The following is a 21,444-nucleotide window of genomic DNA, read 5'->3' as shown; positions in this document are numbered from 1 at the left end:
GGAGAAGAAGTCAACATGATCTCTACTGGAAATCCAAGCTTGTTGTGTTATGATAATGTTATGGTATATAATCTTAATTTCACCTGAAGTAATAACATGTCATATTATGTAATTGGTCAGAATTTCAAGAATTGGTCAATCCTGCAGGGACTGGAAAACAGAAACACAAGCTAATCACATTCTCAGTATTGTTCTCAGTATTCCAACATTCCAACAATCTTGACTCGTGTACCATTGGCAGTGTTGAAAGATGTTTTCTGAATCATCTCCCCTCCCAAGAGTAATTCAGTTCTCCAGATCTCTGAATGTGACCCTGATGTGCTCCCTCCCTGGGCACTGTGGGCAGGTGTACCCCATGGCAGTGGTCGCCACAGCAGAGAGAGGTCTGCTCGTCTACCAGCTGGAGAACCAGCCCTCAGAGTTCCACAGGATAGACTCTCCTCTTAAACATCAGGTGAATGCTCCAGTCAGGGGGACTTTCCGTTTTCTTCGTACTCACTCACTTTGCCTTGTTGACCTTTGACCTTTGGCCTTGTGGACTGTCTCCCTCCCTCCTGCAGCACCACTGCGTAGCCGTCTTCAAGGACAAGCACAACAAGCCCACAGGCTTTGCCCTGGGAAGCATCGAGGGCCGAGTGGCCATCCACTACATTAACCCCCCAAACCCGTGAGTGACCCGCTGGGATTTATTTGAGGGTCCTAATTAGGGATGTAACGATACACTCAACTCATGATTTGATACGATTGATGATACTGGGTTCACATTTTTTTTTTTAAATCAGACAAAAACTACAAAATACTGTATTTTCGTAAATAATCCCTTTTTATTTCTGAGGTAGGGTATAACTTTGAAAAAGTAGATTACGCCCTCTGTTGTTGAAAAAGAGTATCGCGATTCATTTTTCATCTCACCAATTTGAATCGTCACATATTTGTATCGATAAGTAACTGTCTTGCGATGCGTTGTTATATCTCTAGTCCTAATAGGACTGTCGCTGGATCTGATGTATCTGTTGGTGTGACGTCAGGGCTAAGGACAACTTCACCTTCAAGTGCCACAGGTCCAATGGCACCAACACCGCCACTTCACAGGACATCTATGCTGTAGGTTGACCTGCCTTCATTCAGCGATACGTTTATTTTCTCAACATTGTCAGTTGTCCATCCTTCTTCAGATTGAAGACCAAGGGTGATGGAGCATTCCAAACCGTGGCCCCCAGGCTTTGGAATGCTCTGCCCTTGGATCTTAGATCAACTGGCTCGGTCGAGGTTTTTAAAAAAAACAGCTAAAAACTGTGTTGTATAGACAGGCTTTTGGATAGCCCCAAGGGCCTGTCTTTCTGTGTCCTGCTGATGCTGTTACACCTGTTGTCTGTTACTTGTTTTTATTTTCACTTGTTTTGCCTGTTTTAACCTGCTGTGGCTTTCGCTCTTGTATGATGTTTTATTGTGTCTTTTTCCTTGTTATGTAAAGCACTTTGTGACCCTTGGTCTGGGAAAGGTGCTCTATAAATACATTTTACTTACTTACTTCAGACTTAACAACAGACTTAACTTCAGACTTTACCTCCTGGAATGCCACATTATTGGTGTAATGCTCAACCATACATTGATTACCATGAATTTCTCTATTTTATTCCCACCTTTTCTCTTTCTCTGTCTCCTCCCCAGGTGAATGCCATCTCTTCCCATCCTGTCCATGGCACACTGGCTACTGTGGGTTCAGATGGACGCTTCAGCTTCTGGGACAAAGACGCCCCCGCACCAAGCTCAAGACCTCAGAGCAGCTGGACCAGCCAATCACAGTCTGCTGCTTCAACAACAACGGCAACATCTTGGCCTACGCCTCCAGCTACGACTGGTCAAAGGTACGGTCAACTTCACAGGCAGCTAACTTGTCGTAATTATTGACATTTAGGTAGTATATGTGTTACGGTACATGTGGGAAAACGGTACATGTGGGAAAACTAGGGTTAGGGTTAGGTGCTAGAGTGCTAGGGTTAAGGTTAGGGTTAGGGTTAGGGTTAGGATTAGGGTTAGGGTTAGACATGCCAGCAAGTCGACGTAGCACCTAACCCTAATCCTAGTTTTCCCACATGTACCGTATTCCCACATGTACCGTAACATCTGGATATACATCGCCCCCTACCTGTTTGTTTAGAGAAATACAGATCAATACACTACTAACTCATGGGTTATTTAAATTCCTAGGGTAATGAGTGCTGTTACAACCCTCAGAAGAAGAACTATATCTTCCTGCGGAACGCTGCAGAGGAGCTGAAGCCTCGGAACAAGAAATGGTGGAGGAAAAGGAGGAGGAAGAGAGGGAGGAGGGGTTCAATTGTCACATAGGACACAGCCACGTCTGACGTGTGTGAGAGCTAATGTGTTCTGACAGGCTGGAGGGACCCCAGAGACAGTGTGTGTGTGTGTGTGTGTGTGTGTGTGTGTGTGTGTGTGTGTGTGTGTGTGTGTGTGTGGGTGTGTGTGTGTGTGAGCAGCACTCAGACAGCACACTGACTGACTGACTGAAAGAAAGACTGACAGAGAGACTGACTGACTGACTAACTGACTGACTGACTGAAAGACTGACAGAGAGACTGACTGACTGACAGAGAGACTGACTGACTGAAAGACTGACAGAGAGACTGACTGACTGACTAACTGACTGACTGACTGACTGAAAGACTGACAGAGAGACTGACTGACTGAAAGACTGACAAGAAATGGTGAGAGAGGGCCAGCCGCTGTCCGTAACCCCTGGAGACGGTGTCGCAGGGCGGGGCTGCCGCCCTTCCTCAGTGTCGTTGCTGAGGCCAGCTTCCTCGGCGGCCCATGATCCTTTGCATGCAAGGATGCGGGTGGTCAGCGATTCGCTGTTTCATTCAGTAGCGTGTTTAAGATTTCAGTGGTGCTGTCTGTGTAACACGAAGCCTGTCACTTGCGTTCTGAGAATGCAACTTTACTGACTGGAAGCTAGGCTGTCAGGTTTGGTTTGGGCTGATTGTGCTGTGCATATGGGCTTTATTAGCACCTGTGTGGTCAGTGATTTACTGGAAGGAAGCAAGCTCACTTTGAGAAGATTTTACTTTGGAATTTGTTAAATAATAAGGATTTGAAATGCATTCCTAATCACACCAAGAATGTTGATGACTTTGGAATTGATTTAAATTAGACTAGATTCAAATGAACAGGTGGACTGCTAAAGCAATGTAGTTTAGGTAGGCAATACATTAATTTGAAATTAATTAGTCTATACAGTGGAAATATGATTAATAGACATTGATTTGATTGTTGTTGTTGCTACTATTGAATGAAATTGTAATAAAATACTCTTGTGTTTTGTGGAACAATGGAACACAATAAACATCCTTTCAAAAATAAAAACAACTTAAATATGCTTGACTGACAGACTGCTGCCTCCTGTCTTCAGATTCATCATGCTGAGTCGCATCTGTTGTGGGGAAATGCAGAAGACCTGCTGCTTGAGGGTGTGTATGCTTGAGAGAGAGAGAGAGAGAGAGAGAGAGAGAGAGAGAGAGAGAGAGAGAGAGAGAGAGAGAGAGACACACACACACCTTTGTTTTGACACACCAGGACCAATGCCGATGCGTTGCAACTGTACATGGACCAATGAGAGAGACCTACCCACCCAGTATTGATGACAACTGCATGGCTTTTGGTCATAGTAAGGGGGGGCTTAATTGTAATTTATCTTGTTTTATATTATTATTACTGTGTGCTGCTCTTTATTTGTTTATACCACTTTCCAAAGACATGATGTCCTCCTTTGACTCGCTGTCTCCGTAGTTAGTCACATTTATTGAATAAGAATAATGTCCACAGGACACTACAGGTTTTCCCCGCCATGTTTGTTCCATTTGGAGGAAGATCCACACCTTGAAAGGGAGTCAGTTCTGGTTGCGTTGTTGGTTCATTGTATATATTATGTGAATCGAAATTGCTTAGGTTCACACATGTACTGTATGCGCATGCTTGAACGTGGAATTAATTGACTGTGTGATAAGATGATTCCCTGATGATGGGTGGTGGCCGAGATAGTTGGTAGTGGTACCCAAAGTAATTAGAGATTGCTCACGGTAGACAATTAAGATACAAGTTTATTCACGACGTCGGGTGTGCTCAGTCACAGGGAGACAGAACGCACACAGTATGTTGTTCACAGTGGCTTCTTATAGGCGATAGTTGATGATCAAGCAAACAGTTGTCTCTTATACAAATCATAACCTATTGACAAGGCTCCGTTGAGTCTACCTTGACTTGTTGACTAGAAAGTAAGATGGACGTTTGACTCTGCCCCCCCATCCCATAAGAAGTTGGTTGTCATGGCAACCAAGTCACCCGAGTCTGGCCAGTCCTAAGTATACTTAATGACCTCTTGACCCATGTTCTATACTGGTCGCCAGTCAAGTTGCATGCTGCGAGGTAGATGGCAGAGCATGAGACAGAGAGGTTGGCTGAGTGTCAACAGTTTAGATGTTACAACTTGATTATGATTACTGATGAGTTTATACAGAGTATTTAAAGTTTCCAAGTGTACAATGAAAAACGCATCCTATCACTGTGTGAATAATAATTATAAGTAATTAAGTTCTGTTCCGGTGAGACATGTTGCTTAAAATGTGGAACTGCTGTGTCCCTTCTCAGTTCTTCATGAATAAACATACATTGCCGTACATAATGATTAGATGACTGCAGCACTCATTGCCATCTCTCATGCCTCTGAGTGTTTTAATCCAAGTCGTGAGCTTAGAATTATAAGGTTCTATCTCCGTTTAGGGCAGTTCAGAGATATTGAGCGTCAAAGTTTTTACATTCCATTATGTTTTGTGAGATGGAACCTTTTGTATTTTATGAATTACTAACTCAAAAATGTCAACATTTTTAAAATAACACCACACAGGCGTTAATAAACACCTAATGGATCAGATTATGTTAAAAAAAACTCAATTTGGACAAAAATGGAGATAGAACCTTATAATTCTAATGTCACAAAGTGGCCACCAGGGGGAGAGTTCTGTCTGTTTACCCCTGCTGCTATGTTGAGAGGTGGTGAGGTTAGTCCAGGATCAAAGCAGGGGTCTTTGATTCAGGTAAAGTCTTTGAGAGGGAGAGGAACTGGAGATGGAGGAGTTATCAATAGGATATGAATGAGGGGTGGTGGAAGAGGTACAAAGGCCATGTGTGAAAAGATGGGACAGCTCATAGAGGAGAAGGTGTGAATTAAATGCCTTTTATTGTGGTCATTACGAGTGTCACCTCTCTGTCGGCCAAGGTTTGGGTACTTAGCAGATATGCTCCAAGGCAGGCTGCCTTGCAAGGGTGGGAAATCAGTCAGTGGTTCCCTACAAACTTTGGATCTAAAGCCTGGTGGATTTCCTTTACAGTTCAGTGCCTCCTAGGCCCCACCACTGGGGTGACACTAGTACAGTATGCCTTCTATAGCCTCATCTTGATAACCCTCCACTAAGTGGGGCAGTCCCACTCATATTTTTCACTTTATTAGACAGATGTAGTGAAGACAGACAGGAAAGTAAGGAGAAGAAGGGAGAGAGGGCATGTCAGCAGGGCATAGGCCGGATACGAACCCAATGCCGACATGGGCATACGTGTGCACTGTAGACCACGGTGCTAGACCACTGGACCACCCCAGGCCACACTAGCCTACCTCTTGGCACTTGTAGCTGTCATTGTGTCCGGTTGTTCAGTCCAGTTAACGACACAGTACCAGGCCGTGCTGCACTCCTGTATAGTAATTGTTTTGGGGTTTTTTGCTGGCTTGTCAGATCAGACTATGGTGACCCCCCTCCCTCCCAGGTCCATTCAGCTACTTGCCCTGGCATGTCTTCTGTGTACTGTAGACAGCCCTGCCTGACTGATCTCTCTTTGCACAATCAAGCAATTAATAATTTTACTGGAGACTAGGCCTACATGTAAACCCATGGGGCTTGGCAACTATCAAGCTGTAGCTACACCAGAATCAATGAAACGACAAAGTGTGGAGCCTGTTTAGCTTTGTTTGTCAGTAGGACTTGTTGCACCTGGGGAGTAACTGTACTCCCTTCCATACACAATCGGGTTCTCGCATCATTTCGTGTCTGTCTATGAACTCCCCCTGAGAAATAACGACCTTATTTGAGGAGGCCTGTTATCGTGCTTGTAATCAATCATGACAAACATGTGTTTTATGATTGTTGCTTGCTTCGGAAAAAAACGATATTCTTGATAATAAAGCAAGGGCGGCCTGCAGTGGCGGGCTTGTGCTGTGGTGCGATTTATTGATATTCCACAAATTAAGCTTCGGTATCTGTGGCAGAAATCTTTGCTCTATGGATAGCCTAAATTGGGGCTTTAAAACGATTTTTTTCAGCTCCATGTTTGGGAGTTTGTTACCTTGGTACCCTACCTCTTTGGGGACAAATTACCATTTGGAAATAGGAGAATTGATTCACAATGTGACTTGTGATATTGCTATATCATTTCCTGGGCGCAGCATATATATTATGCTACTGCGGTGCCAGAACACTGCCACAATGTTTCAAATGAAAAATAATTTATTTCTTTTTACAAACCATCGGCCCTTGTGACAGAGCTGTTTCTTTATCACTCCGACTCGAGTGATACAATGTAACATGTGCGTGAGGCGCGCTTTTACAGTAGTGGCGTTTCTTTGTGTTATAAAGGACAAAAGCAGGTGCAAGAAAGAACGCGTGGGGGCGGGACAAAAAGAAAGGGGAGGGGCTTCGGTTGTCATTCAGAGTCTTCGCCGATTGGGCCAAAACCCGAAAATGGGCGTGGTCATTCTCCTTGAGTATAAATGCTCTCCTAGTAGGGGAGGGGCTTCGATTGCATCAGAACAAAAGTTGTCATTCAGAGTCTTCGCCGATTGGTCCAAAACCACAAAATGGGCGTGGTCATTCTCCTGGAGTATAAATACTCTCCCGGTACCTCGCATAGTCGCAAGAGAAGTCAGGCAGTGTCAGTTCGGAGTCATAGGAACCACATGTTGGACTTGTTCTCTGAGTCACAAGAAGAATCTCAACGACTAACTACTGAAATTTAACTCGAAATTAATTAAGAAGCCAAGCGAGAACTGTTTTATTTGAAACGTGCACTCTCTCTCATGCATGCGTATTAATGCAAGCCAATTATTAATAGTTGGTGAACCAACTAACCTTTAGTTAACAGTTGTTGTTTTTTTAGTCGTCCGTTATTCTTACCGGTGCACCAATGCTGTTGCATCAGTTCATGCACGGAGCCCTGGAGGTGATGCATCCATCGGGTCCACAGAAAGACACTACTTACACCAAGATCTTCGTGGGCGGCTTGCCTTACCACACACACGACGCCTCTCTGAGGAAGTACTTCGAGGCCTTCGGGGACATCGACGAGGCGGTGGTGATCACGGACAGGCAGACGGGGAAATCGAGAGGATATGGCTTTGTGAGTATGCATGGGTGACACCTGTCTGTCTGTCATGGCACGAGAGGCAGCGGCGGCAGCACGCGCGAGGTGTGGTGTGTCCTCTCGTGCGCACCTGTGGTGGCCAGTCGTGACGTTAGAATTATAAGGTTCTATCTCCATTTTTGTCAAAAATGAGTTTTTTTACATCATCTGATCCATTAGGTGTTTATTAATGCCTGTGTGGTGTTATTTTTAAAATGTTGACATTTTTGAGTTAGTAATTCATAAAATACAAAGGTTCCATCTCACAAAACATAACGGAATGTAAAAACTTTGACGCTCAATATCTCTGAACTGCCCTAAACGGAGATAGAACCTTATCATTCTAAACGGAGTTAGAACCTTCTCATTCTAAACGGAGATAGAACCTTCTCATTCTAAACGGAGATAGAACCGTATCATTCTAAGCTCACGAAATGTGTTCAAAGTAGACCTACCATGTCCATGTGAAATGCATTTAGACCAAAATGTTCTGTTGCTTGTTGGCTTTTTAAAATATTAGATATAAAACCTTCGTTTCAATGCGGTATTTGTGCGCGTGCAAACCACGTTTCCTTCCGTCACCCAAGTTATTGTTCCATGTCAGTGATTTGATCGTACGCTGGTACGCCGAGATCCTGGCCTATGAATGAGAGAGGTATGCCCGTTATATGTGTAATAAGGGCAAACTGCAGATCCCGAAGTTGCACACAGGTCTATTAGACACATTACAAAGTAATCCTTTCCATAATGTGCGGCTTAAACGCACAGATGCAGACTCTCATCAGACTGTTAATGCAGATTTAATGAAGATAAGGGGGGTTGGGGGGGGGACACACGAGTTGAGTTTGTGATAAGAAGATTATATCTCAACATTTCGATGGGATGCCGAAACACACGAAACCTCCTATCTGCACATTTTCAAAACGCAAAACCTTCTATCTGCATTTTTTAAACATGTTTTTTACATTAACACACACTGTGATATAGTCCCCCAAACAGTGTATTATGTGATGGGTATCCTTAACAAATAGCATTCAGTAAGAAAACGAGACAGTTTTTTTCCTCCAGTTTTCCCCCAAAAGTGAATTTTGCAGATGTAAGGAGGTTTTGTGTTTCGGCCATCGGTATGTATGTGCTCCTGTCCTCCTGACCCCCCCAAACGAACCCCCTCCTCCAGCCTCCTCACTCACCACCGGTGAACGACCTTATCGGTTATGAGGACAGGGGCATCCACCGAAGTGCAGAGCTGCTGTTCTCGCTTTGCTTTATATGGTGATCTTAAAACGGTGGGGAGGTCGACCCCATCTGCAACCTCCTCCCAACCTCCTCCCATTCTGAAGGACCGAAGCACTCGGCCATAACAAGTAGTGTTTATAGAATCATAACTGCCGTGGAAGTGGTAGTCGTTTTTTTCCCTAAGATGGACTGCTCTCTCCACATGAAGAGACATACCGGTTATTCAGAACACCCATCTTCTTTTGACCCTTAAGTTAAAGAAGTGCATTATCAATGTGCCTTTTCACTCATGTTTCTCTATTATTGTGTGGTCGAAGCTTTCCAATCCACCTCAGGACACACCATATCCAACATTTTGACCATTGCAACATATCTTACAAGCCCATAATATGGAGATATGAGGTAAATGGCTACCATTTGGCTCATGGGTAAGATTTGAAAACAGTGTTCATCCCTGTGGTTCTAGTAACTTCCATAGCTTCATAACTCATTGACTCAAGTTGTACTGTATCCAGCCCACAATGTTGATTGTCTTTCAGATGTGTTAATGACCCTCTAGTGACCACTTTGGAGTCTGGAAACCTTAGAAGAAGATTACATTGATCGGTCCATATGTGGCAGGAACAAAAGTATCCCATCTCATTGATACAAAGAACAGGGACAGCAGAAGAAATCCAAATATTTACCAGAAACTTGGAAAGGCACAACAGCATTAATACAAGCCGAAAATGGAATGGAAATGTGTGCGTGCGTGCGTCTGTGTCTGTGTCTGCGTGCGTGCGTCAAAGTGTAAAACTGTAAGACAATGGCACTTAACATGTTTACATCAGCGATGCAGAAGAAGAAGCTCCCGCGGTCTCGGTGTCTAGCGTGGGTCTGGTGTTTCAGGTCTGACTGGCTTACAGAGATGACATGCTCCAGGCTGGGAGAGAGAGCAGCCTTGCCACCTTCCATGCGGCTGAGGGCAAAAAACAAAAAACAGCCAGCAGGTTTTCCCTAGTAACTGCCAGGGCCAACTTGATAATCCTGTTGCTCACTCAGAGCCAGAAGCTGGGGGATGGGGGGGCACGCTCTCAAGCCAGGCTTTACCTTTAAACACACTCCAGAGGTGAATTAGTAGAACCCCTTTAGCAGTTCCAGTATAAACACAACCTCCCTCCCTTCCTGTGTGTTCACAACACAAGACCCAGTGTGGGCTCAGGAGCTCTCCTCCCATCTGAAGACAGAGGTACTGCTTCCTCAACAATAGCGTACTTTAGGTCACCTATACTGTCAACAGATGTGTCTTCTTCTTTTCTGAAACGTCTGAGCAGACAGTAAATGGTAAACGGACTGCACTTATATAGCGCCTTTATCCAAAGCGCTTTACAACGGCCTCTCATTCACCCATTCACACACCAATGGCGGCAAGCTGCCATGCAAGGCGCCCGGCCTCCTCACTGGGAGCAATTTGGGGTTCAGTGTCTTGCCCAAGAACACTTCGACATGTGGCCAGCCGGGGCTCGAACCGCAGATCTGCCAACCTTGTGATCATTAGACGGCGGCTCTACCTCCTGCGCCACAGACAGAAGAAGAGTGTAAAGCAGAAGGTGTTGCCTAATGCCTCCAAGGGGGGAAGGAGGGGTACTGGAAATCTCCTTTAATAATTTCGATGTCTTAATTGGATAAGCCTTTTGTTATTCATTCCAGATCTATATTCCAGTAGCCTTCCCTGACTGAGCTGCTTTCAAGCGTTGACTACGGGTAGTTCCTATCTGATAATCATTGTTGCTTTGTGTGCAGTTTCCTCTTCAGTTAAAGAAAGGGGAATTTAAATGGCCGGGGCCTCTAGGGGGATTTTTTTTGGGTGATGTCAGACCTGCCCAGTAGGTTGTTTTTCATCGCAACGTAGTGCTTTCGTTCTGCTCGGAGGGTCGGGATGACCCGAACCTTGAGGTTCTTGTTCACAGAGTGTGATGGTGTGTGTCATGCTGGTAGTGGTGTGTGTCATGCTGGTAGTGACTAAACTTGTTTTATTTTTTATTTAACAGAAGCAGAGAGTGGTCTCCTAGTATTGATTGTCGTCCACCTGTTTGTGTCGTTGTTTGTTAGGTGACGATGATCGACAGGGGAGCAGCGGAGAGGGCTTGTAAAGACCCCAACCCCATCATCGACGGGCGGAAGGCCAACGTCAACCTGGCCTACCTGGGCGCCAAGCCCCGCAGTATGCAGACAGGTGAGAGGGGTGAGCAAAGACCGCCGAATATCTATATCTGTCTGTCTATCTGTCTATCCTCTATCTGTCTGTCTGTCTATCTATATCTCTATCTATCTCTATATCTCTATATATCTATCTCTATATCTCTATCTATCTATCTATCTATCTAGCCTCTATCTATCTAGTACACTATCTATCTACTGTATCTATCTATCTATCTATCTATCTATCTATCTATCGAGTACTCTATCTATCTATCTATCTATCTATCTAGTACACTATCTATCTATCTAGTACACTATCTATCTATCTAACTACTGTATCTATCTATCTATCTACTGTATCTATCTATCTATCTACACACACACCTAGGGTGGAGGGGTGGGGGGGGGGGTGTTCATACCTCTAGTGGCAAGTCAATTATTCAATATTCTATAAGTAAAATCCGTATTGCTATATCTGCATGCATGGCACTAACGTTTGAATGTTTGAAACCGTGCCCACCATCTCCTCTGTGCATTGTTCTCGTCTCCTCCTCTGTAAATGCAAATGTGTGTGACGGGCGGGTTTCTGTCCTCTGTCTCCCAGGCATTTCCATCGGCGTGCAGCCCATTCACCCAGCGCTCATCCAGAGGCAGTATGGGTAAGTTGTGTGGGAGTTGGATGTGCCGTCACTCTGTTTACTAGCTAGTTCTCTGAATTATACATCAGCAGTTGTACTTTTCTGCCGAACTAGGGTTCTTAATGAAAGTCAGTTAACTGTCTGCATAAAACAGTATTCCGTTGGTTTAATAGTCATTGTATTGTAATAGTTATACACGGACAGGGTTTTGCCAATTGTCAGGTTTTTGGTAAATGTTACATTGATGCATTAGGCACATTAGTGACGTACTCAACCCTCCTTTTCAAAACGGTATGTACAGTAGTCTCTTACCTGGTTGAGTGGGCTCCCTTAATGAGATAATGGATTGTTCTAGAAACAGCCTAGAGGGACGCTAGTTTGTCTACCATACCCTGGACACCCGCTCCGGCAGGCAGTTAACATTAGAACAGCCGTGAGGGGTCATTTTGACCCCTGTGAGTAAAGAAAATGTGTATATCTTTGCACTTGATCAAATTTCAGGACCCTCCTTTCATGACTTTTCCTAGATATGTGCGTTCTACCACCCAGTATCCTTACACTTTCAATATCACTTCAGGATAAGCTAATATATCATTTCACCCCCGAGGCGGCTCTTATAGTAGGTAAAAAAGGCACGTCTGTTCTAGTGTTGATGACCAAGTCACTATCATGGGATTGACCCCCCCCCTCCTGATCCACTGCAGCTGACTGTCACCATGGTGACAGGTTACATGGACACAGTGGTATGTGTGGTTGAGATACCACATAATCAATCAGTGACTCTCGGTAGGGCAGAGAGGGGAATTCCAACACAACAGTTTTAGCGGTTAGTCTTTTACTACTGTTAGTCCAGCCAGTGTCACAAACGGACTAGTTGAACTATGGAGAGGAATTCTCTGAGCCCTGGAGGGAAGCCTGGCTGCCTCTTGGACTCAGTCCTAAACTGCAATGCCACTTTTTCAGGCCTCACTTGGAATTCTGTAGCCTGAGATCCAAGTTCAATCATGTCCAGGGAGATGGGGAAGGGGGGGGGCGGCGGTGTGTCGTGTCGTCGTCCCCTTGTGCCTATTGCCATAGTAACAGGGCGGAGCCCCCCCCCCCCAGCAGTTCTGGAGCATGCTCTGCGGCATGTGTCTGACAGGTGCTGGCTCTTATTACACCCTTTTACACCCCTTAATCTCCCATGACTTGCAGTGCCCAAGAGAGGGAGAGAGAGAGAGAGAGAGAGAGAGCACCTGTCTCTTAAGCTCTGAGGACTCTCTATGAGGCAGTTGACAGACACAAGCTGCTTTAAGACGTAGAGCACACAAGTGTCCTTTCTCTCTCTGCCCGGCCCCCTTAGACGACATGTGGTGGAGAGGGATCGAGGTCGAGTCCTCCTGTGAAGTGGGGTGGAGTCCGGGAGTCAGGGAGCATGTGCTGGGGATGGCAGGGCTGGGAGCTTTCCTGGGTGTCGCGCTTAGTCAGCAGATCGACGAGAGGTCAGGGAGGCCAGGAGGGACTCTGTTTTGATAGGCAAAGACAGAGGAAGGGGGGGGGAGGCAGCCTTTTTGTCTGTGTGTTTTGTAGTCTCGTGTTCTTTCTCTATCTATCTCTCTCTCATTCACTTTTTCCCCTTTGTCATGTATACTCTCATGTCCCCCCCCCCCTCTCTCTCTCTGTTAACCCCCTGAACCTTACCTGTACCGTAGAGAGGGAAGCGGTTTGTCACAGACGCGTCTCCCGTCGAAACACCAAGTCCAGTGGGTGTCGCGGGGGGGGGGGTTAGACGGAGACACTGGAAACTGACACCTCTGTGAGACTGGGGGGAGTTACAGTTACAGGAGGGAATTGGGTGGAGGGGGGTGTAGTGTGTGTGGAGGGGGGGGGGGGGTTATGGTGGAGGTGAGGTGTGAGTGTGAGGGTGTCTAGGGGGAGTAGGCGAGTGTCCCCGTGTCTGTGGCAGAACCATTGTGATGAAGGAAACGAGCGCCACCTCTACAGGAGTTCAGAAAAACGCTGTTCTCCCTTTCTTGAAATAGTGTGACGGCACCTGGTGAAAAGCAGGGAACAAGTTGGCGACCAATCAACATGTTTCAGACTTCTATTCTTTTTCAACATTGAAATGTATTCAGATTTTAGCAGGATAAAGGTCTGGACATTTGGTCGGTTGCTGGCTTTCGCCAGCTGCTGTCACATATTCACAATCACCTTTTTGTTTAGTTTTTCACATCCAGGCAGAGTTGGGGAGAATAGATGGCCATGTTATAGCACGCGTAGGGGCATTCCTTTTGTTTATTATTTATCCAGGTTAGTGGCCCCCACCCCCCTCTCTCCAAATACAGAGTATGTACCATGATTTTCATTGGGAAAAAAAGAACATAATTAATCATAACATTGATTAATAACATTACATCATTAAGTCTGATTTATTGATGTGTGGAAACAATTCGGACACAAAACGGCATCGTTTTAATACAAGCACCACCGATATTTTTCTCCCTTTTTCTCCCTATCACTATACGATTATAGTGGATGTTGTATTTCGGACTTCGGACACAATTGTTGGAACAACGGTTGTCTGTCAGCTTGGTGCCTCAGTAACTCTGACAGGCCAATCTCTCCGTCCCTGTCATCCCCAGAGTAGCATGTCACACACAGCCGCTGGGCGTCAGCACAAAACCAGCTGACCTCTGACCTCTGTGCCCCACCGGCTCTGTGATGTCAGAGGTGCCATGAGGCCTGAGGAGCTCGCTGGCGTCTCTCCCCTCTACCCATTTCCTCTCCTTCTCTGCCTCTCACTCTTTCACTGTCTGTCTGCAGGGTTCCTACAAGTTTCAACAAGTTGAAATTAAGACCTTTTTAGTAGGGATGCTCCGATTTATCGGCCACCGATTTAAATCGGCCGATTTCACTCCAAATGACTCGATCGGTGATCGGCAAAAATGGCCGATCGCAAAAACCGTTTTTTTTTTTTTTTTTTTTTTTCCTGGGGAAGACAGATAACTGAACAGAAAACATAGGAGGACGTAACAGTATGTAAACCATGAAGGCCACGTTTATGATGTCTTTTATACAGCCATATCGACTGACTTGGGCTTCAGGCCCTAACTGGGTGATAGGCCAGACCTTTACTATGCCATAAAAATGGGTCTGCGTTTGCTTGGTGCCTAATGGATCAAAACTTTTGTCTAAAAAGCAAAAAATATGTAGGCTATCCAGTCAGTAGGCCTACAGTTATGTATTAAAAAAAAACGGTATCGGTTGATCTTGAGGAAAAAAATCGGTGATCGGTATCGGCCCCAAAAATCCAGATCGGAGCATCCCTACTTTTTAGACCTTTTTTAGACCTCTTTGAATAGAATTTCAGCCCTATTCGCGACACCAGTGTGTTTGCTTGATTTTAGACTTTAAGGCTTTTTAAGACCCGTGTGGGAACCCTGTGAGCCTCAGTATTTCTTGTCATAGAAAAGTGAATAAGAGCATTCAAGTGTGTGTGTGTGTGTGCCTCCAAGAGCTAATGTCCAGTATGGTCATCTCTGATCATCTGATTCTGATTTGAGAGTGTGTGAGTTAATGCTCTCTGTGTGTCGCTTTAGTTCAGAGCACACACCCTGTACCGTTTCCTCCCCTGTGAGATGATAGAGAGATCCATTCATGTGTATGATGCATATTATCTGCTACAATACTATCTCAGTATTGTCGTTAACCCACCACCATCCTGTATGTACTCCCAGCTGACCAGTGTTGCAGGAGGGGCAGTGAAGACACCCGCTGTGCAGGCTTCGTTGAGGCCTAGTTTCGAGGCTGCCGGAGATGAGGGCTACAGCTGTGGTTGCTCCCTGGCCCTCTCTAAGGTGCCAGTGATGGCTTGAGAGTGCAGTGACAGTGTGTTGTGATGGAGTGGAGTGGAGTGCCTTTTTATCTTTCTGTCTATGTGTGTGTGTGTGTGTGCGATATATGAAAAGGTTATGCTGATTATAGATTGGCTTCTTCCCTATTCTGGCATGGTTTTGGGTGGTTTGCAGTGGTGCCTTTGGTTGCTGTTTTGAAGTGCAGTGTTCTGAGTGTGGGGTTGAGAGGTTGGGATGTATACCGTGTGTATATATATATATATGTGTTACGGTACTTAGTGGGAATACGGTACATGTGGGAAAACTAGGGTTAGGGTCGTTAACTTAGGTGCTAGGGTGCTAGGGTTAGGGGTAGGGTTGGGGTCACCCTAGCACCTAACCCTAACCCTAGTTTTCCCCCATGTACCGTATTCCCACATGTACCGTAACATATATATGTGTGTGTCTGTGTGTTGTAGTGGGGCAGGGAGGGGTTGGATGTTGTGCGTATGTCCTGTCATCCCCCCCCCCCCCCCGCGCACGCTCCCCTTTTGCAGAGTTTATGTGACGGCTGCCTAGTCTCAATAGTCTTAAATTGCTTCGTTCCCTCATGACCGCTGACCTGACGACAACATCAAGGGCATCTCACCGGTCAGTGGTTATGAGGTGAAGGAGTGGAGGTAAGGAAGCAGTTTGTTCATGTTGAGACGCAGCCCAGGAGTGTTTTTAGCTCAGGTGTGCTGTGCTGTGTGACTCCTCCACCGTCTTGTCTTCCCGTGCTTTCACCCCCCCGACCCCCGACTATCGACTCTTTTGTGAGAGGGTGAAAACTTTGTCCCCTCTCTGAGCTTTCTTGCTTGGTGTGTGTGTGATTATGTGCAGCTCTCTCTCTCTCTCTCTCTCTCTCTCTCTCTCTCTCTCTCTCTCTCTCTCTCTCTCTCTCTCTCTCTCTCTCTCTCTCTCTCTCTCTCTCTCTCTCTGTGTGTGTTCCTCCAGCTGCAGTAACAAGTGTGTGGGGGGGGGGGGAAGGGTCTCAAAACAACCGCCTCCTTTTCCCACTTTGCTGGGGGGGGGGTCAGCCTCTGTTTCCCAGTCTGCCTATAGACCCCCAGAAGAGCAGCAGACCCAGGAGAGTCCCCCTGGTTAAAAATCCCCCATCCCCTCCGTCTCCTTGGATGGTGATAGACTGAGAGTGGAGGAGCATTAGCAGTCCCCACCCAACCCCCAGACTCCACGGCTCTAATCACCTGTCTGAAAACACGAGGCCCGACAGCCCTGATAAGCCTCCCAGTACCTCTACTGCCCCTCCCCCCCCCGCCTTCTGATATCCAATGTCATTTACACAAAACAAGAACCAACTTTGCTACTGCTCTCTCACTGTTCTGTCGTGCGTGCGTGTGTGTGTGCGTGCGGGTGGGTGGGTGTGGGTGTGTCTCTGTGTGTGTGTGTGTGTGTGTGTGTGTGTGTGTGTGCGCACGTACGTGCGTGTGTGCCTGTGTGTGTGTACGTGCCTGTGTACGTGTACGCGCCTGTGTGTGTGTGTGTGTGTGTGTGTGTGTGTGTGTGTATGCGCCTGTGTGTGTGTGCCCACGCCCGCTCAAGTAAGTCTATGTGTGAGTGCGTTCACTCAGTGAGTGAAGAGCAGCAGCTGTTAAAACACTCGCTGGTGTGTCTGGGTTTGAAAACCTGCCAGTAACGGCTGTCTCTACCCCTACCCCCCCCCCCCCCCCCCCTCACCCCTCTCAGGGGGCCCTACCTAACAGGTTCTGTAGGTTTGTAACTGACAGAGGTTGAGTCACCTCCTCCTCAGCTCAGTACCTCTCCCTTTGTCACATTAGCAGTGGGTGGTACGGGCGTCTGGCTAGCCTCTCTCTCCCCCGCTACCAATGTGGACAGACAGGCCCATTCTGGACATCTAGGAAACGCCACGCGTGTACTGTACGTGTGTACGGGCCCTTTCGGATGATGTAACTGATAGAATCCAGGCCTTCTCAGGGTTCCTTTGGACTGGTCCTGTATTCGTGACGTTAGAATCATAAGGTTCTATCTAAAAAAATTTGTCAAAATTAAGTTTTTTTTTTACATAATCTGATCCATTAGGTGTTTTTTTTTTCTTTTTTCTTTCCTAACACCAGGGGAGCCACCCCTCCTAAATTTCGTTGTTTGGTACCTGTACTGTAGCAATGACAATAAAGACCATTCATTCATTCATTCATTCATTCATATTAATGCCTGTATGGTGTTATTTTTGAAAACGTTGACATTTTTTTAGTTAGTAATTAATAAGACACAAAGGTTCCATCTCACAAAACATAAGGGAATGTAAAAATGTTGACGCTCAATATCTCTGAACTGCCCTAAACGGAGATTCTAGAACCTTATCATTCTAAGCTCACGTACTGCCTTTCCAGTCTCAGTCTAACTGTGTCTCCTCTCTCTCTCTCTCTCTCTCTCTCTCTCTCTCTCTCTCTCTCTCTCTGTGTGTGTCTAGGTTGGCCCAGCAGTACATGTACCCGCAGGCCTTCCAGGTCCAGCCCAGCCTGATGCTCCAGCCCTCCCAGCTCTCCTCCTCCTCCGTCAGCTCCTCCCCCTACCTGGACTACAGCGCCGCCTACGCCCAGTACGCCTCGGCGGCCTTCGAGCAGCAGCAGTACCCCTACGCCGCCTCCCCGGGGTTCCTGGGCTACGGCTACGCCACCAGCCCCTCGGCCGCCGGCCCCACCACGGCCCCCTCCGCCTCCTCCGCCGCAGCCCTCCACCAGAGCCTCTCCACGGCTGGCGCTCAAGCCCAAGCCTTCCTGCAGTACGCCCCGCAGCAGCACGTCCAGCCAGACCGCATGCAGTGAGGGCGGGGGGATGCAGGGAGAGCCTGGGGGTGGGGTAGACACCCCCTGGGCCCCCCCCCCCCCCCTGCTAGAGGCAGGGCTCTCAGGGAAGGGCAGGGGACAGCAAGGGACTATTGCACTATACCATCAGGATGAAGATGAGCCCCCCCTCCCCGTTGGGGGTCTAGGGGGTAGAGGTGGGAGGCTATAACGTCAACGTCAACATGTGGTCGCTTCCGAGGGCTTGAAGAAGAAGCAGACACTTCATTTTTATAAATATTATTATTATTATTATCATTGTTGTATTAATGTCGCTATCCATGTTGTTAGTATCCATCGTTATCAATGTTTATGATTAATTATGTTCTTTTTTTTGTTGTTCAATCAAAAATCATGGTACATACTCTGTATTTGGAGAGAGGGAGGGTGGAGGCCGCTAACCTGGACATTGACCCCCCCCCTCCCCAACCCCCTTCCTCTTTGCCAGGGCTTATGGTGGGCAACGGCACTGCTGCTTTGGGACACAGAGGTTGGGGTATTGGTATAGAGGCGGGTTGGGAGGCACGCAGGCATGGAGCTCACTAGGTTCACTAGGTTCCATCCAGATATCGCTAGGTTCCATCCAGATATCGCCCTCAAACACATCCCTAGTGTTACTGCTCCTACAAGGGAATGATGAACACTGTGATGTTTCACCGATGAAGACTTCAGCATCCTCAAGGACAAAACGGGGAGTTACAGAGACTCTGGGATCCCCCCCCCCCTCCGAGAATGTGAAATCGGAAAAAACGCCAGGACTACCTTTTTTAAATTAGAGGCCTTAATAAAACTCCTTTAAATCTCCTTTTGTTTTTACGAAAGCTACTTTAACCCCCACTTTAGTCTACTGGGAGAGTCCTCCTTGGTTGTCACACAACCAACCAATCTCCCCTTTCCTACCAGACACTCCTTAGTCTATTGACTCACTATTTCTCCTATTGTAGATGAAGGTAGATAATCATATGCAGTAAGTGGGGAGAGGAAAGAGGCAAAGAGCTTTGGGTATTGATGTGGAAGGTAGCCGACACTGAGCTCCAGTACCAACCTTGTTTTTCCTAACTGTTAATCTAAGATGATTGTCAAATGTTGCTCTCTCAAAAAGGACATTCATGTACAGCAAAAAAAAAAATCGTTTCATTATCGACTACATTTACAATATTTATGTTTAGGTATTTATAGGAAAAAAATCTTAAGTTAATTGCTTTTTTTTTGTTACTATGACTCTTTAGTTGCGGCACTGAAGTCCTATAACTTGCGTCAGCCTACAGTATGTGTCGGTCCAGAGAGATTTCCGTAGTCTCTCGACGCGGCCATAACTTCTTTGAAGACTCTCCAGGCAGTCACCCTAAAGAACCAATGGATTTGCCTGTATGCACTCTAGATGCTCTTTTGTAGCGCCTAGTTTCACTGGCTGCTGGCTGTAACAGAAATGCTCTATAGACAGTTCCAGTAAAAATGTAATTTACAGTCCTCTCAAGGAAGCCATACCAAAAAAAATCTTGAAAAATAAAGAATTTGTATTTAAAACAGAATCGGATTTGTTTCTTGTTGACATGGCTATCAAAGTCGAAATGTGATACTTCCCCCCAACTTGAATGTGTTCCACGAAAAGTGAAAACCTCTTAATATATTTCCCCATATAGCTTTATTGAATGTGTTGCAGTGGTTTAATTACATTTTCTTCTTTCTACCTTTTTAGAAATTCAACTAATGTTTTGTCTGTAGCTCCCCAAGCTTTAACTGCTGTTAGGGTGACAGGGTTCACTTGTGTCTGCGTGGTCGTGTGAGAGGCACGGTCGTTATCACGACCCGGTGTGTGTGCCGTCTGCTCTCTGGTGGGGGTCAGGAGCAGGAGGCCCACGCTTTATCAGCTCAAAAACACTACCACCTGCCAGGGGCACTGGGTGTTCCTTGGCCCCGGCGTGTGCGTCTGTGCGCACGCACACAAACTCACTGTTGCTGGGGAGATGTCGAAAGTTCTGGCAGAAGGATTTGTTGGTATGTCGTCAAAAGCACTTTTGTCACCCATGGTTACAACCCCTTATTTTTTTAAACCTCATTGTAACTGTTCGCGTGAGCTCGTGACGTTAGAATGATAAGGTTCTATCTCCTTTTTTGGTTGAGTTTTTTTTTTACATAATCTGATCCATTAAGTGTTTATTAATGCCTGTGTGGTGTTATTTTTAAAATGTTGACATTTTTTGAGTTAGTAATTAATAAGATACAACTGTTCCATCTCACAAAACATAATGGAATGTAAAAACTTTTGACACTCAATATCTCTGAACTACCCTAAACGGAGATAGAACCTTATGATTCTAAGCTCACGACTCGAGCTGTCAAAAATAAAAGCTACTTTTGTTCCTGTTAGCATTTACATGTCATGGTGCCTTCTTACATCAGTCATATGGAAAGTACCCTGAGACCACTCGAGCTGGGGAACATGGAGAGGGCAATACTGCATTCCCTGACAGAGGCGTTGTGACATCTGTAGAAGGTGTGTGTGTATATTTACACTGAGGACTTTGCGATAGCATGGTAGATAATTGGACAGTAATGGCAGTTTGCCGTGTGTTTAAATAAGCATTGTGCGGTGATGGAATGGATGATTCATCGTTAAATCATGTCCTAGGTGTTTATGGCCCATATGTGGTGAGAGACTGGATAACCTATGACCCTACGCTGTCGTCATGTTTATGTTGGAGGTAGTACGACTGTTAGTGTGTTGTTGTCTTTTTGTCGCTGGTAGATTTGTGTCTCTTCTCTCGCTTTCATTCTTTGCCTGTTCTCCATCTCACAACCCAATCCTCTGGATGGCTCTAGTCGCTCTCTCTCTTTCTCTCCTCTATTTTCAACCCCCCTCTCCCTTTCTCCATGTCACTCTCTTTTCCCTCTGCATGCTCTCTATCGTTATTCTCACTTTCTCTCAACTCTCACCCTCCTCTCTCCTTTTCACTGCCTCTGTTTCTCCTCACGCTCTGTTGCTGTCTCCTCCACTCTCTCTCTCTCTCTCCCCTGCTCCTCTCTCTCTCTCTCTCTCTCTCTCTCTCCCCCCCCCGCTCCTCTCTTTCGCCTTCTCCCTCTCTGACTGAATCATGAGAGGAGAGAGAAACGGAGCAGTGTGTCAGCTTGATGAACAAGGTCATCCAGGCCCAGCAGAGCATGTTATGCTGAGTCACCATCAGGCCTCACTCACATACTAACTCACACTCACACACACACACACACACACACACACACACACAC

The 21,444-nt window shown here is 46.2% G+C and overlaps 1 protein-coding gene and 1 pseudogene across 3 annotated transcripts; both read left to right on the top strand.

Moving 5' to 3' along the window:
• Nucleotides 1-316: 316 nt before the first annotated feature.
• Nucleotides 317-2,839, top strand: LOC308170927 (mRNA export factor-like; annotated as a pseudogene). Its single transcript has 6 exons — nt 317-454; nt 561-667; nt 1,029-1,104; nt 1,672-1,868; nt 2,212-2,300; nt 2,779-2,839. The product of its transcript is annotated as an mRNA export factor-like (transcript).
• Nucleotides 2,840-7,021: 4,182 nt separating this feature from the next.
• On the top strand, nt 7,022-19,643 carry LOC308171338 (RNA-binding protein 38-like). Of its 2 annotated transcripts, none has more exons than XM_080546173.1 (4): nt 7,022-7,464; nt 10,795-10,918; nt 11,489-11,543; nt 17,826-19,643. In XM_080546173.1, exons 1-4 carry the CDS (start codon nt 7,252-7,254, stop codon nt 18,178-18,180), a joined length of 747 nt encoding a protein of 248 aa, XP_080402299.1. In that variant the 5' UTR covers nt 7,022-7,251; the 3' UTR covers nt 18,181-19,643. The 2 variants fall into 2 exon arrangements, with proteins under 2 accessions (XP_080402299.1, XP_080402298.1); XM_080546172.1 differs by having other exon boundaries at nt 10,795-10,927.
• The last annotated feature ends 1,801 nt before the right edge of the window (nt 19,644-21,444 follow it).

This window comes from Nansenia antarctica (genome assembly GCF_963989245.1).
Source record: "Nansenia antarctica genome assembly, chromosome: 15".
Classification (NCBI taxonomy): Eukaryota; Metazoa; Chordata; class Actinopteri; order Argentiniformes; family Microstomatidae; genus Nansenia; species Nansenia antarctica.
The sequence above is the reverse complement of the archived record's forward strand: the minus strand, read 5'-3'. Positions and strand labels throughout refer to the sequence as shown.